The following is a 12,744-nucleotide window of genomic DNA, read 5'->3' as shown; positions in this document are numbered from 1 at the left end:
TCTGTATGTCTTGACTGCGCTCGTTTCGGTTTTAGTTTGCGACCGAGGAAGGAGTCGTGTCGTTAAAAATGTACATTTCTCACCAACAACCTAGAGTGAAGTAAAGGGGCTCTCACAGGTTAACATTTGGCAAAATTAAATTAGAATGAAATGAAGGTTATAATACACACCCATCTCGCTAATCTCCCAAAGATTGCCCTCCCCAATATTCCCCCTCCGCATCTCTCCTCCATTCACTGGCCCTCCTGATACATACTTAAGAGACCCCGTCGAGAGGATCTTTTCCCTATAAAGAGAAGATGCAATCCGACCGCCTTTGAAATGATCCTCAGGACTTATTGCGACAGGCCCTCAGTCGCACTTCAAAAGGAACAGTCCCGGTTTGAAAGCCGCTGCTTTTGAAAAGGGGACCCAGAAAACCAGGAGCGAGAGCGCGAAGTGGTCAGAGACTCTTACAACCGATAAAGGACAGGAGCAGGAAGAGAGAATCGAGGGATTATTGATGATCACTGTATTTACACTCATGCACCGGTAACCTGGTTGTGTAACGGGGTCAGTCCGTGAAGGATCTTTGCGCGCTCTGACTTTGGCACGGTTACGCACTGCGCGCCGCGCTTCACGCAGGTGTGGATATATCTTGAAGCTCCCGCACACATGGCTGCGTTAACCTTATCCAGAGCGGACAATTTCCTGCACAATTTCTTACAGGTACTGCATTTTAGTCTTTTTGTTGTTTTATATATATATATAAATTAGTTCTGTTATACATTTTAAGCTTACATAGGGGAACTTTGGCACTAATAAATCAACCACTTAATTTTTTTTTCACTGCATAACTTTTATTTGGATGCACTTTCTTTCTTTCTTTCAATCTATCTATCTATGGTCCATTGATTTATAATGTCATATTTTCCTTCCAATTTAAGAACTATAATACTATAATTCAGTGAATAAATTAAAAGTTATTTAAAAAGTGCAGATATCTTGAAGTTGTCATTTTGGCAAAATTATGTATCATATTCACTATATTTACTGTAAAAAAAATGTAAATGAGCAGATTTTTTTTAAATCATTTAGAAATGATTAATGTACCAATTTCAAAATAATTTTAAATAATAAAACAACATGGCTGTAATTAAACCTGTTCTACAAAATATTTTTGTACATCAAATATAGCATTTTCCATGTACAAATATGAAGTTTCATTTAGTTACAATAATTTGTTTTTCTCCGTTTGTTTTATGATTTAGGATCGTACTCCCAGCTCCTCTCCAGACAGCGGTCCTAACACCCTTTCCTTTTTGGCCACCACATGCAGTCAGGCTTGGCAGGAAGGGTCTCAGCTCCCTTACGAGGGGCCGGTGGGCTCCGCTTCCAGCATGTTTCAGCTCTGGAGCAATGACGTGGCCCCGAACTCCAGTTTGAGCGCTCACCAGATGACCTTCACCGTGCCCAAAATGCAGTTCCCCGGCCACATGCAGCCCACCCTGGGCTCGCACTCCCATCATCACCACCATCACCACCATCACCACCACGAGCTCCCCCTCACCCCTCCAGCCGAGCCTCCGTCCGCCTACTCGTTCGACCTGTCTCCAGTGAAGATGCTCTCCTCCCAGGCACAGGGGAACGCGTCGTACTACACGCAGCACAACGCTGTGGGTCAGAACTTTCCTAGCTTCCTTCAGAACGCTTCAGGAAGACCTCACCTGCCAGGTGGACACGTTGAGGACGGCCAGCAGTGGTGGAGTCTCCCTCAGAGTAACAGCGCACCCTCCGGACACCCCTTCTCTCTGGGACGCCAGCTGGTTTTGGGCCACCAGCCTCAAATCGCTGCTCTTCTGCAGGGAACCTCGAAAGGTCTGCTGAGCTCAACTCGCCGCTGTCGCAGGTGCAAGTGCCCCAACTGCCAGTCCACGGGAAACGGAGGTGCTGCTCTGGAGTTCGGGAAGAAAAGACTACACATTTGTCACATTCCGGATTGTGGCAAGGTCTACAAAAAAACCTCTCACCTGAAGGCTCACCTGCGCTGGCATGCCGGCGAGCGGCCCTTCATCTGCAACTGGCTCTTCTGCGGAAAGAGCTTCACCCGCTCAGACGAGCTGCAGAGGCATCTTCGCACGCACACCGGAGAGAAACGCTTCGGCTGTCAGCAGTGTGGGAAAAGGTTTATGCGGAGCGATCACCTCTCCAAGCATGTGAAGACCCACCAGAGCAGGAAGAGCCGGTCCAGTCAGCCTTCTCAAAGTGGGACCGATTCACTGCTAAGCAACATTAAGAGAGAGTAAGGGATGCTGAATGCAAAAGAACTTGCTGTAGTATCAGGAATGAATCCAGAGACCCTTTGAGGCTATTTGCGTCATCTAAAATCTTTTATAGAAAAGGTGCAATTGTTAAAAAATACAATATATATTCCAAAAAGCAATAGCAGCATGGGCCTGTTTTGAAAACACTGGAGCAAGTGAACACCATGCCGCACCGAAATTGATCTTTGAGACTTTAAAGAGAATTTAGGTCACAGTGGACGTGAAAGAGCAGAAGAAAGTGACATTTTTTACGGCTCTGGATGCAAAGACTTTTTATGACCAAATTTGCCCTTGCACATTTATTTAAAGATAATTCAATTCCACTAACAGCACAATCAAAAGTATTTGTCACATGGTGAAAATGTCATTTGTTTACATTTTGTTGTTGCTTTCTCTAGTTTTTAGGGAAAATTGATGCCTTATATTAAAATGAGAAGCTCTGGTTGCGAAATTTGCCAACATTATTCCCTGACAGATCACTGTAGGTCTTGTTTCCTTGCAGAGAATGGCACTGCTATAAATCTATTTCACTCTTAATCTAAATAGTTTCAAGACATGAACCAAATGTATATAATGTTTATATAGCGCACAGTTCTATAAAGACCAGCATGTGAAATATTAATAAACGCAAATAACTGTGCAAATCGAAATCTCGTGCTTCGTTTTGTTCATTCCTTCGCAGCATTTAATGCCTTGTCAAGCGCACTTAGTGTATTTTAACAGATGTGTGAAGTTCAGCAAATGGCTAATGTTAAATCTAACACTGCATGTTGGACCTCAGCATTTTACATTTATTCTAATGTTAATGTACTGGCATTCAGGATGCTAATTTAAGGTGGCCATTGTTTCCGAGGTGTCAAGGAAGCACTTAAAGCAAAGACAAATGACTGGAGAGTCTTCAGACACTTTACAGTTGTCAGTAAATAGTCGGGCCATTGATGAGAACAGTGGTCTGACCTTCTCCCGTCAAGTTCACAGTCATGTTGTCTCGTAATGGCCGGTGTAAATAACAGACAACCGTCACTGAGGATAGCGCTCTACTGGAGCTCACTGTGAATGGACCCCCGGCTGTTTATATCCCACTGACTGTGACAGAAGTCGCTTTGATTTGGCACCTTTGTGATAGTGAATGCTCACAAACCCTCTTCCCCCATCTGTGTGTGCAAATGAACCCTTTGCTGCTCAAGAATGCCTAGAATGTGACTTAAACAGAGACAAATTAACCAGATGTCTGCAAGTGTTAACTAGATTCCCTAGCCAGATCACAGAAGCCTCACTGATCTTGTTTGAGATCAGTATGATTCTTATATATATATTATTATATATATACATACTTATTTATATATATATATATATATATATATATATATATATATATATATATATATATATATATATATATATATATATATATATATATATATATATATATATATATATATATATATATATTCTTGTTTTACTTTTTTTTTTTTTTTTTTTTTTTTTTTTTTTTTTTTTGGAGATACAACAAAGCAAAAATGACTGTAAAGTGTCTGATGGAGTTTGATAAGAAATTCAGCAAGAAAGTTGTGACCAATTGCTTCTAGTTAAATTACACCAGAATCTACTGAATGCAGAAAAAAAAAAAAAAAAAAAAAACATACATTCTGACTTTCTCTAGCAATTATTTTACATATTCGTTTTAAACATCCAGACCAAAAAATTATACAAACCAAATGTCTTTGGGCAAATTTTGTCACAGAAAAAAAAATATTTTTATCATTGTATCTTAGAACTAATAACAACAATAAAACTACAATGGGGTACACAAAAGGTAAACTATTTAATAAAGATTTTTATTTTATTTTATTATAAGTCAAAAATATTTTTTTTGCATAATATTATACTTTACTTTTTTGTAAAGCTATTTGATAGCAGGTTTTATTGTGTTTTTCACTAACTGAAAACTGAACTTTATAGGTCAAGTCTTTTTGTAATTTTTTTTTTTTCTGAAATCTTTTTTTTTTTATCTGAGAAATATTCAAATAGCCCCAGCCTCCCCTAACACGAACACACATTCTCAATGCAATCGCACGGAAAATACCCGCGATTAAAGCAGAAAAAGAAACATTATGTGTTCCAAAGCACTCTTGTGTTCCAAAAGGAACCAGTTTAATTTGATATAATACAATTATAGGTTTTGTCACATAGACATAGATCATGTCCAATCCTTTCTCCACATCGTTTCCTTCATCCTTTAGAGGTGTTCCTCAAAATAGCATGCAACAATGTAAGATTCAAATCCACGTTTGTGGAAAGGCAGTACAGGAAAGCTTTCAGTTAATACAGGGCTATGTCAAATGATCTGATTTCTGCTGATTTGAATAGTACGTCAAGGCAAGAGAAGGTTGTTACAATCATTTTAAGGATATTTATACGAATGCATCTGAAACATGCCAACGGTTAAGCACATTAACTTTGGTGCAGAGTTTTGAATTGGAAGTTTTAAACTGATCTATGGAAAAGACTGATTGGTTGTGTATACAGCGCTGAAGTCCTCTGGCACCCTCTGTTGGAAAGAATGTGCAACGAGCTAAACGTAGTGAAAGTGCTTTTTGATCATGCTTCAACATCAAATACCAAACACATACCATCCCTTCTTTGGTGAGACATCTAACATTTTATGACTAACTACATGTTTCAGATGAACAATGTCAATCCTCTTTCTAACTAATGATTTGGTTCGTTATTAGCAAATACTATAAAACTAAAAATACAACCAAAAAAAGTCTTTGGACAATAAAATCTGACATCTTCATCCTTTTCCTTCGTATTTATGAGAGCATTTTCTTAAAAATGAAGTTTTGGCTTGTTTTCTAATTGTTGATGAATGAACTGAATTATATTTTCGCTTTAATTTTTGTGTAAAGGGTACTGGCACCTGCTTTTGGCACATAATGAAATGACAATTCAACTTTGGCCTTCATTAAGTTATATAATAATAATAATAATAATAATATATACTAATTCAGCAACCTCAATTTGTATGACAAGACCTGCAGAGTAATCCAGGCAGTGTGCATTACCCGAGGAGGAGCTGCAGAAGACCAAAAGAGTCATTTAACCACAGATAACTCCTTTTATACTGCATTTTCTTCTGCCGTAACAACTCCTGTCCATTTTTCGGTCCTTCCCTTGAGCAGTTCCTCCAGATGCACGTTGTGTGTGATCTCTCGTGTCCAGCTGTAGCTGTGAAGTCTGAACACGAAGCTGCACAAGCGACGGCGCTCGTTGTCCACCACAACGGAGTTGACCGATCTTCGAGAATTCAAACATCCAATAAGCGAAGAGAAAGCCACGTGTCCGTGTCTCCATGCAGAGTTCCTTCTCCTACATACGGTATATACAAATTAGCTGCATTTAGAGTATGTTTCCCCTTAGCTCCTTCAGAAGAGTTTATGCAGCCCACAAAAGCATTCAATATAGACGAAAGAGAGATAGAAAGACAGCTTCTGTAAAGAGGCACCGATAGTGCGAAACCTTTAAAATCCAGCGTGAGCCCACCAAGGACCCTCATATGTTTCTAATAATACAGTATGTTCTTTGCAAAACACATCTGATGGAAAACGTTCAGCATGTTCGCAAGGACGAAGCCATCAGAATTTAGCACACAAATACACATTCATACATTACATGCACGCTTGACCAAATGCATCTCAAATAAAGGTTTACTCTGGTTCCTGCTCCAGTGACCTCCCAATATAGGAATGGTTGATTCTCCTTTGAACAAAACACAACTTTAATAAAAGACGACAACAACAAAAAAAAGAGAAATGATATAAAACTATTTTAAAAAGTCACTAGGTAATTCGCGTCACAGGTTTAGGAAGAATACCACAAGATAACAGACGTGAATAAAGACCAGACTGTGGCATGCTCTGGTGCAAATGTCAGAATTAGGGTCATTTCCATTCACAGGTCATCCTCATCAAGCTGGGCCAAGTTACTGGAGCGCTGGAGAGTGGAGGAGGGACTTGGAACAGCCATGCGTCCTTCTCTCGGTGAAGATCTGCGACCAGCATCTCCCGAGCTCTGGGAAACAACGGAGAGAGAAAAAAAAAAACTGAATGTTACTAACATCAAGATTCTGTGAAAGCATGGTTTTGTGCCTACTGAGAAAAAAAGGGGAATAAAGTGAGGAATGAAATCATATTGTAAGATACAAAAGTCACAAGGTGTAGTGTGAGATATAGTCATAACCGTGAAATGTAAATTTTAAGTCAAATATTAAGATATAAAGGCACAATTATGAGAAATAAAGTAGATAAAGCAAAACTGCAAGATATAATGACACTATAAGCTGTAAAGAAGCAGATGTGAGAAACAGTGGCAAGATACAAAGTTACGAGAAATGAAGTCGCTTTGTTGGACAGTAACAGCTGCAAAATATAAAGTCAAACTATATGAGATATAGAGTTGTAACTGCTAAATAAAAAGCCACATTATGAGATATAAAGCCACAATTTTAAATATAAGTTAAGTTAGATTTACACTGTTAAGTTACTTTTTTTAAAAAAAGGTTGCAACATTAAGACATGAATTCACATTTACAACAAAAAGTCATTGCAAACTATAATCACACTGTGAGATAAAATGTTGCGATTTTAAGATATGAAGTTACATTTACAAGAAACAAAGTTGTAATTACAAAATATAGTCACGTTATGAAATTAAAAGACATTATTTTAAGATATAAAGTTACGTTTACAAGAAAGTTATAATTGCTAAATAAAGACACGTTCTGAGATTAATAGACACAATTACCAAATGAAGATAAAACTGCAAGATATAGGTCACAGTTGTGGGGTTTTAGATCACAATCGTGAGAAATAATGTCACATTGCGAAATATAAAATCACAGCGGGGAGATATGAAGATGCATGTGTAAGATATAGTCACAATTATAGAAAATAGTTGCAATTGCGAGAAAGCTGAAATTGCAAGATGCAGTCATAATGTGACATAAGCCACAATTATGAGAAAGAAAATACACAATCGTGTGCTAGAAAATTACAACGTAAGATACAAAGTTGCAATTATGAAAAATGCAATTGGTATGTTGCAAAGTTGCAAGTGAGATACATTAAGTCTCAATTACCTTTTAATTTTTTTTAAAGTCTCACAGGCTTCCATAGGATTCGAATTTTTCCCCAGACAATTCTTCTGAAATCTTCATTTGTGAACGTATCAAGGTTTGTGAGGCGTGACGGCAAAGAAATTCTCATCTATTCCCCCAGCAGAGAATAATGAGCTGTCACAAGCCTAGCGCTAGTCTAAAAATGGCTGAAGACTTTTAATTACCGAGAGCAGCCCAGGATATTAAGAGTAATATGTTTGTTACACGGTTTATGACATGACTGAAATAGGCATGACTGAAAATTGTCATAACAGAGCTTCAGAAATGACGACATGTTGTTCAGCGCTCCTGTCGGATCAAGAATCCTCGTTATAAGACAGACAGATGTGTTATTGTCTTATGCCTTGCTTTTTGGTTCGGTCTAAAACCCCTGAAAGCTTTTCACACTTATTATAAACGTCGGGGATCTTAGTTATGATTGGTGTCCCTCGGTATACTTGTACTTGGCGCATTTCACACCTTCAATATCAAAACAGAAATAACAATCAAAATGCTAATATAAGCACATCCTGAGAAACCTTGATATCGTAAACATAGCCTGAAAAAATGAGATCATTTTAGATTTAGATGTGGTAGATACACCACTATAAAATTAACTTAACGTGAAAAGTAGCTGTCTTTAAAGAAAACGCGGGGGAACTGAAGCCAAAACAGTGCTTGGATCCAGCACCAGTCTGATTCAACAGCCTGCAAGAACAATCAGGCGTTTGATAGGGATCTGTTACTTCCTTCTGTCAACCTGTCTCCTTCCTGTTTGTGAAGTGCTGTTGCTCAAAGGCCTGAGTAAAGCAGATAAACAGCTATTTCACACAGAGCTATTGTTGAGCTGTCATCAAAGCTCATTCGGCAGCAGACACCGCTGTAGATGGAGAGGGATGTTTTAATAGCATCATAATAGGGAAAACCTCAAGAAAGGAGACAGCTGATAAATATGATTGAATGTGTTACGAGGTATAATGAATAAGAAATATTAAAGTCTCTGCACTATTTCTAATGAGATGTGTAAATATTTCACCCCAATTGTTTTGTCGAAAATATCATTGTTGAAATGAACCGGCTGTATAAAATCACATAAAGCCGGAGGTTTAGACATTGTACCTGTCCTGCAAATAAACTCATGTTTATGTTTGTTATTGAATGTCTGCATCGCACCAGCAGGGGGAGCAGTGCAACTTCTTTTTTTTTTTTAAATAGCAGGCTTGCCAAAGATCAGAAGCTTGCACTTTACCTGTGAGGCTTGTGTGTTAGAGGAACACAGGCCGTTGGAGACCGCCTGGCAGTTTAGGGGTGCCTGGGAGAATGACGGCTCTTCAGAGAAGGCCAGCTGCACATGAGTTGGAGACACCGTCTGGGAATTTAGTCTGGAGTCCACATGACAGCGCTGGATTTGTGTTGACTGTAAACGTCAGACAGAGATAGCAGTTACAAATACAAGAAATAACAAGTTATTGATATTCATTTACCACATAAGATTGTAACACCCCTTAGATGATAACACTGGGAGGATTTAACGGAAGCTTAAGTGTTAGGGTAACATTTTAAGAATAATCTCAGACAGAAGAGGCCATTTATTCTTAGCAAAACTACAGTAACATACTGACATGTATTATATTTACATATTAAAACTGTATATTATTATATGTAAAGTGTCATTTTACTATTATTTACATATAGTTTTTTAAAGAAATACTTTGAAATTTAATATTTTAATTTTAATATTACTTTCTTGCTGTTATTGATTTGATTATATTTATGGAGTGTTATTTTACTATTACTACACACACTATTATAGTTTTCAGAAATATTTTGAATGAGCTTTTTTTGTTTTAGTTTTTGCATAGTTTTGATTTAGCTTTTGTCAATTTGCATGTCTTACAGTTTTTTAAATTTCTGAATAATGCTTTATATAAATAATGTATTTTCATGTCAGTTTTAATTGGTAATTAAATGTATTTCAGGTCATTTCTGAATTAAAAATTTTCATCTAATGTTTGTTATTTCAATTAACAAACACATTTTTAATAGTTTTAGTTAACAGGAACAAGTAAAAAAAAAAAGTATGTACTGTTTAGTATAAACATTCAAAAATAGTACACCATTAAGTATACTATGATTTGGGATGCATTAAACCCAAGACTTTGGAATTCGGCCTAGGTTTGATTAGAAGCATGGATAAACGGTGCTTGAGTTTCAAGCAATCTAAGATGCTTGACGACTCTCTTACCTCTGGCTGTGAGTGGTCATCAGTGGGGACCTGGCTGGGCAGGTACAGAGAGGGCAAAGATGTGTTACAGGAACGCAGACAGGGGAGTTTGTGTCGGTCAATAGAAGCTGAGGAGTGGGGTCTCAGACCAACCACTGCTGACAGAGGAGGCTTCATGCTACGGCCCAAACTGTTGCTCTTGCTCTCCCTTCTCTGGTACTCTATGGGGGACTGCAGAGCTGAAACAAACACAAAACAAAATTGAAAGCCATTTTTAATATGACACAAACAAAAACCACCGTCTTTTATATATGGCAGCTACTCTGACCGAAGTATTATTTTTAATAACTACAGAGGAACGTCTCACCATTTAGAAAGTTACGCTGGGTCTCCAGTATTTGGCTCACATCACTGACCCAAGCCTTGCAGATGTCCAGCGATGAAGAGTGTAAGATAAATCGCACCGTGCTGCCATCAGCCCCCCGAGATGTCAGGGAAAAACGATTCGGGTCACCGTCTACACACGCTTCTACACCCAGACAACTTATCTGAAAGGAGAAGCCATGTTAACACATGCAAGTAATATAGAAACCTTATACAGCGACAGGTTCCTCAAACTCACCTTAATACTGTTCTTAAAAATATATCCAGGTAGAGAGAATCCTTTCTTCCTGTCTATTGGCTCACTGAAGATGACGAGCTGTTCAAACAGGAAGACGCGTCTCTCTTTAGCCCGGGAAAGAATGCTGCTATCCTGTTCTGCAACTGTGAACGTGTCTTGCTGGAGAAGTTTTCCTTGTGCCGTGATCTTCCCCTGAAAAATATATACATACATTTAATAATAAATGCCATTCCAAATTAGCTTTATAGAAAATCATACAACCAGTGAATATGTTAAAGGCAAATAAAAAATTGCTCGAAAAACACAACATACAAAACAAATACGCTACATTATTTGTTATTATTATCAATGCTGAAAATGGTTGTGTTGCTTAATATTTTGTGGAAGCTGTGATAATTTCTCTAATGAATAAATGTCTTATATTTATAAAATATATAAAAAGTGAATTTTAATAAAAATTCATACTACTTGTGACATAGCAAAAATCCATGTTTTATTTTTTTTTCATTTTCAGTTTCTCTTGCACTCCTTTGCTTCAGGAGATCAGAGTCTCTCCCAGTATTTCCACAGCCCGACAGCTTTAAACCACAGCCTGGCGCCATACCTCAAAGCCTTGCAGCCGACCCACGTTCATCATGTCATTGCAGCGCTTCGGAACAAAACACATCACCTCCACTGCTTTCTGTTTCAGAGTGAAAGACAGACAGAGAAAGACGGAGGATGACAGGATGCGAGAAACAGCAATGCGTGAAAACTGACCTCAATTCCTTACTAAAGCCTATGAGCAAGTACAGTGTTACTGATTTCTGGCTCAAGCTGACACCAAAGTGTAGAAAAAAAAAATATGTTGGCATAGTCAGGGAGTCACACAATGTTCTTTGGTGGGATTATGTGTTTCTGGTCTTGAGAAATAAAACTTGCACGAAAAATCATTGGTGTCCGAGTGACTCCTACCTCCAGCTCTTCAGTGTCCATCCCAGCCTTTGTGTAGTACTTGAGGAAATCCTGTCGCAAGACACACAGCGTGAGCTCTAGAATGTTCTATTTTTGCATCTGGATCTATTTGTACTAATGGCTTTTTGTGTGTGGAAACTAATTGAGTGCATTCTGAACAGTAAGCTGCTGGATGCTTGAACATGAGAAGGAATGTACTGTATGTGGGTGACTCTACAATTACAAAGCTGCTAAAAAAAGCCATTGAGATTTCAGTTAAATTTTACAGTATGACACTCAACATTGGCAACATTTTACTCTTATATTATTCTTCCATAAACTTCAGATATGTTGTGAATAGTAACAGGTCTGTGGTGTTAATGTGATGTATTTAAAAACAAAGCCATCGGCATACGAAGAAAGCATTTCTTTCCCAAGTGATTGCCAACCAACACATATATTAAAATTTAAGTTTGGAGTCAATAAGTAATGAGCTACTTTATTCAGCAAGGACACATTACATTGATCAAAAGCAACAGTAAATGCATTTTACAATGTTAAAAAAGGTTTCCGTTTTAGATAAACGCTGTTCCTTGAATTTCCTATTCATCACGAAATCCTGAAAGGAAATAATGCCTTTCCACATAAATAATAAGCTGCAAAACCACACAACTGATTTCCACATTAATGTGGAACATAGAACTGTGGCATTTTTTTTGCTTTTTACTCCTGAAATCAAATACATCTCCATCAATATTTCTATAATAATTTGATATTCTAGTTTGATTTGTGATGTGGAATTGATTAGACATGGTCCACAACACTCCTAACAGAATGAGCCATGAGCGCACAAGAATGTGTGTGATTTGTGTGTTTGTGTACGTCTGTGTGTTGCACTCTGTTTCACCTTCAGAAGCAGCTGGTACTTCATGATCCTCTGCACGGGTTTGATGAGCAGGTCGTTCAGCTGCAGCCTGTGACCCAGCTGCTGTTTCAGTTCCTGCACACAAACACACACAAACTATCACCTCACTGACTGATTCCTTTATGCACAAAGAGATAAAGCCGATGTTCCCGACAGCATGCTACTACACATCCTTTCTTTTAGATTTTACTTTTTTGCTGTACACATACTGTGAGCAGCATAAAATGGTGCACCCAGATGAGCCGTTTCATTAGCAAATGAGTGGAGAATACAAATAAAGCATATTTCAATTAATATTTTATACCTTTAACATCTATTTCTTGAAACATCATATGATGTGACTGCCAAAAATGGGTTTAAAAATGGTCATTTTACATATTGTTTCAAATATTAGAAAATGGTAGGCAGTATGCAGTACATACTGGACAGTATGCATTAAGCGTATGCTGGCATTCTACTCCAAACATAGCCAAACACTCTCCTTGATCCATTATCCCATAATGCCCTGCAATTGCAATCTATAAAACCTAAAGTAACGCTCTAAATGTTTTGGCACAGCACTGAGAAGAATCCATTAAG

General features: G+C 38.0%; 2 protein-coding genes across 5 annotated transcripts in view; one reads left to right on the top strand and one right to left on the bottom strand.

Moving 5' to 3' along the window:
* Window positions 1-277: 277 nt before the first annotated feature.
* Window positions 278-3,525, top strand: sp5l (Sp5 transcription factor-like). The gene is made up of 2 exons (XM_043224214.1): window positions 278-708; window positions 1,251-3,525. The coding sequence occupies exons 1-2, from the start codon at window positions 655-657 to the stop codon at window positions 2,283-2,285; spliced, it is 1,089 nt and encodes a 362-aa protein (XP_043080149.1). The 5' UTR covers window positions 278-654; the 3' UTR covers window positions 2,286-3,525.
* Window positions 3,526-4,430: 905 nt separating this feature from the next.
* arhgef25a (Rho guanine nucleotide exchange factor (GEF) 25a) overlaps window positions 4,431-12,744 on the bottom strand; it is a 58,425-nt gene continuing 50,111 nt past the window's right edge. For all 4 annotated transcript variants that reach the window (XM_043225026.1, XM_043225027.1, XM_043225029.1 and 1 more), the window contains 8 exons: window positions 12,148-12,240; window positions 11,262-11,312; window positions 10,912-10,989; window positions 10,308-10,499; window positions 10,053-10,233; window positions 9,707-9,924; window positions 8,711-8,878; window positions 4,431-6,377 (listed from right to left, as the gene is read on the bottom strand). In XM_043225026.1, coding sequence (XP_043080961.1) covers window positions 6,258-6,377; window positions 8,711-8,878; window positions 9,707-9,924; window positions 10,053-10,233; window positions 10,308-10,499; window positions 10,912-10,989; window positions 11,262-11,312; window positions 12,148-12,240 — 1,101 coding nt within the window. In that variant the 3' untranslated portion in view covers window positions 4,431-6,257. The remainder of the gene's footprint in view (window positions 6,378-8,710; window positions 8,879-9,706; window positions 9,925-10,052; window positions 10,234-10,307; window positions 10,500-10,911; window positions 10,990-11,261; window positions 11,313-12,147; window positions 12,241-12,744) is intronic.

The sequence above is a fragment of the Puntigrus tetrazona genome, chromosome 23 (assembly GCF_018831695.1).
Source record: "Puntigrus tetrazona isolate hp1 chromosome 23, ASM1883169v1, whole genome shotgun sequence".
Taxonomy (NCBI): domain Eukaryota; kingdom Metazoa; phylum Chordata; class Actinopteri; order Cypriniformes; family Cyprinidae; genus Puntigrus; species Puntigrus tetrazona.
This window is presented reverse-complemented; position numbering and strand designations above follow the sequence as displayed.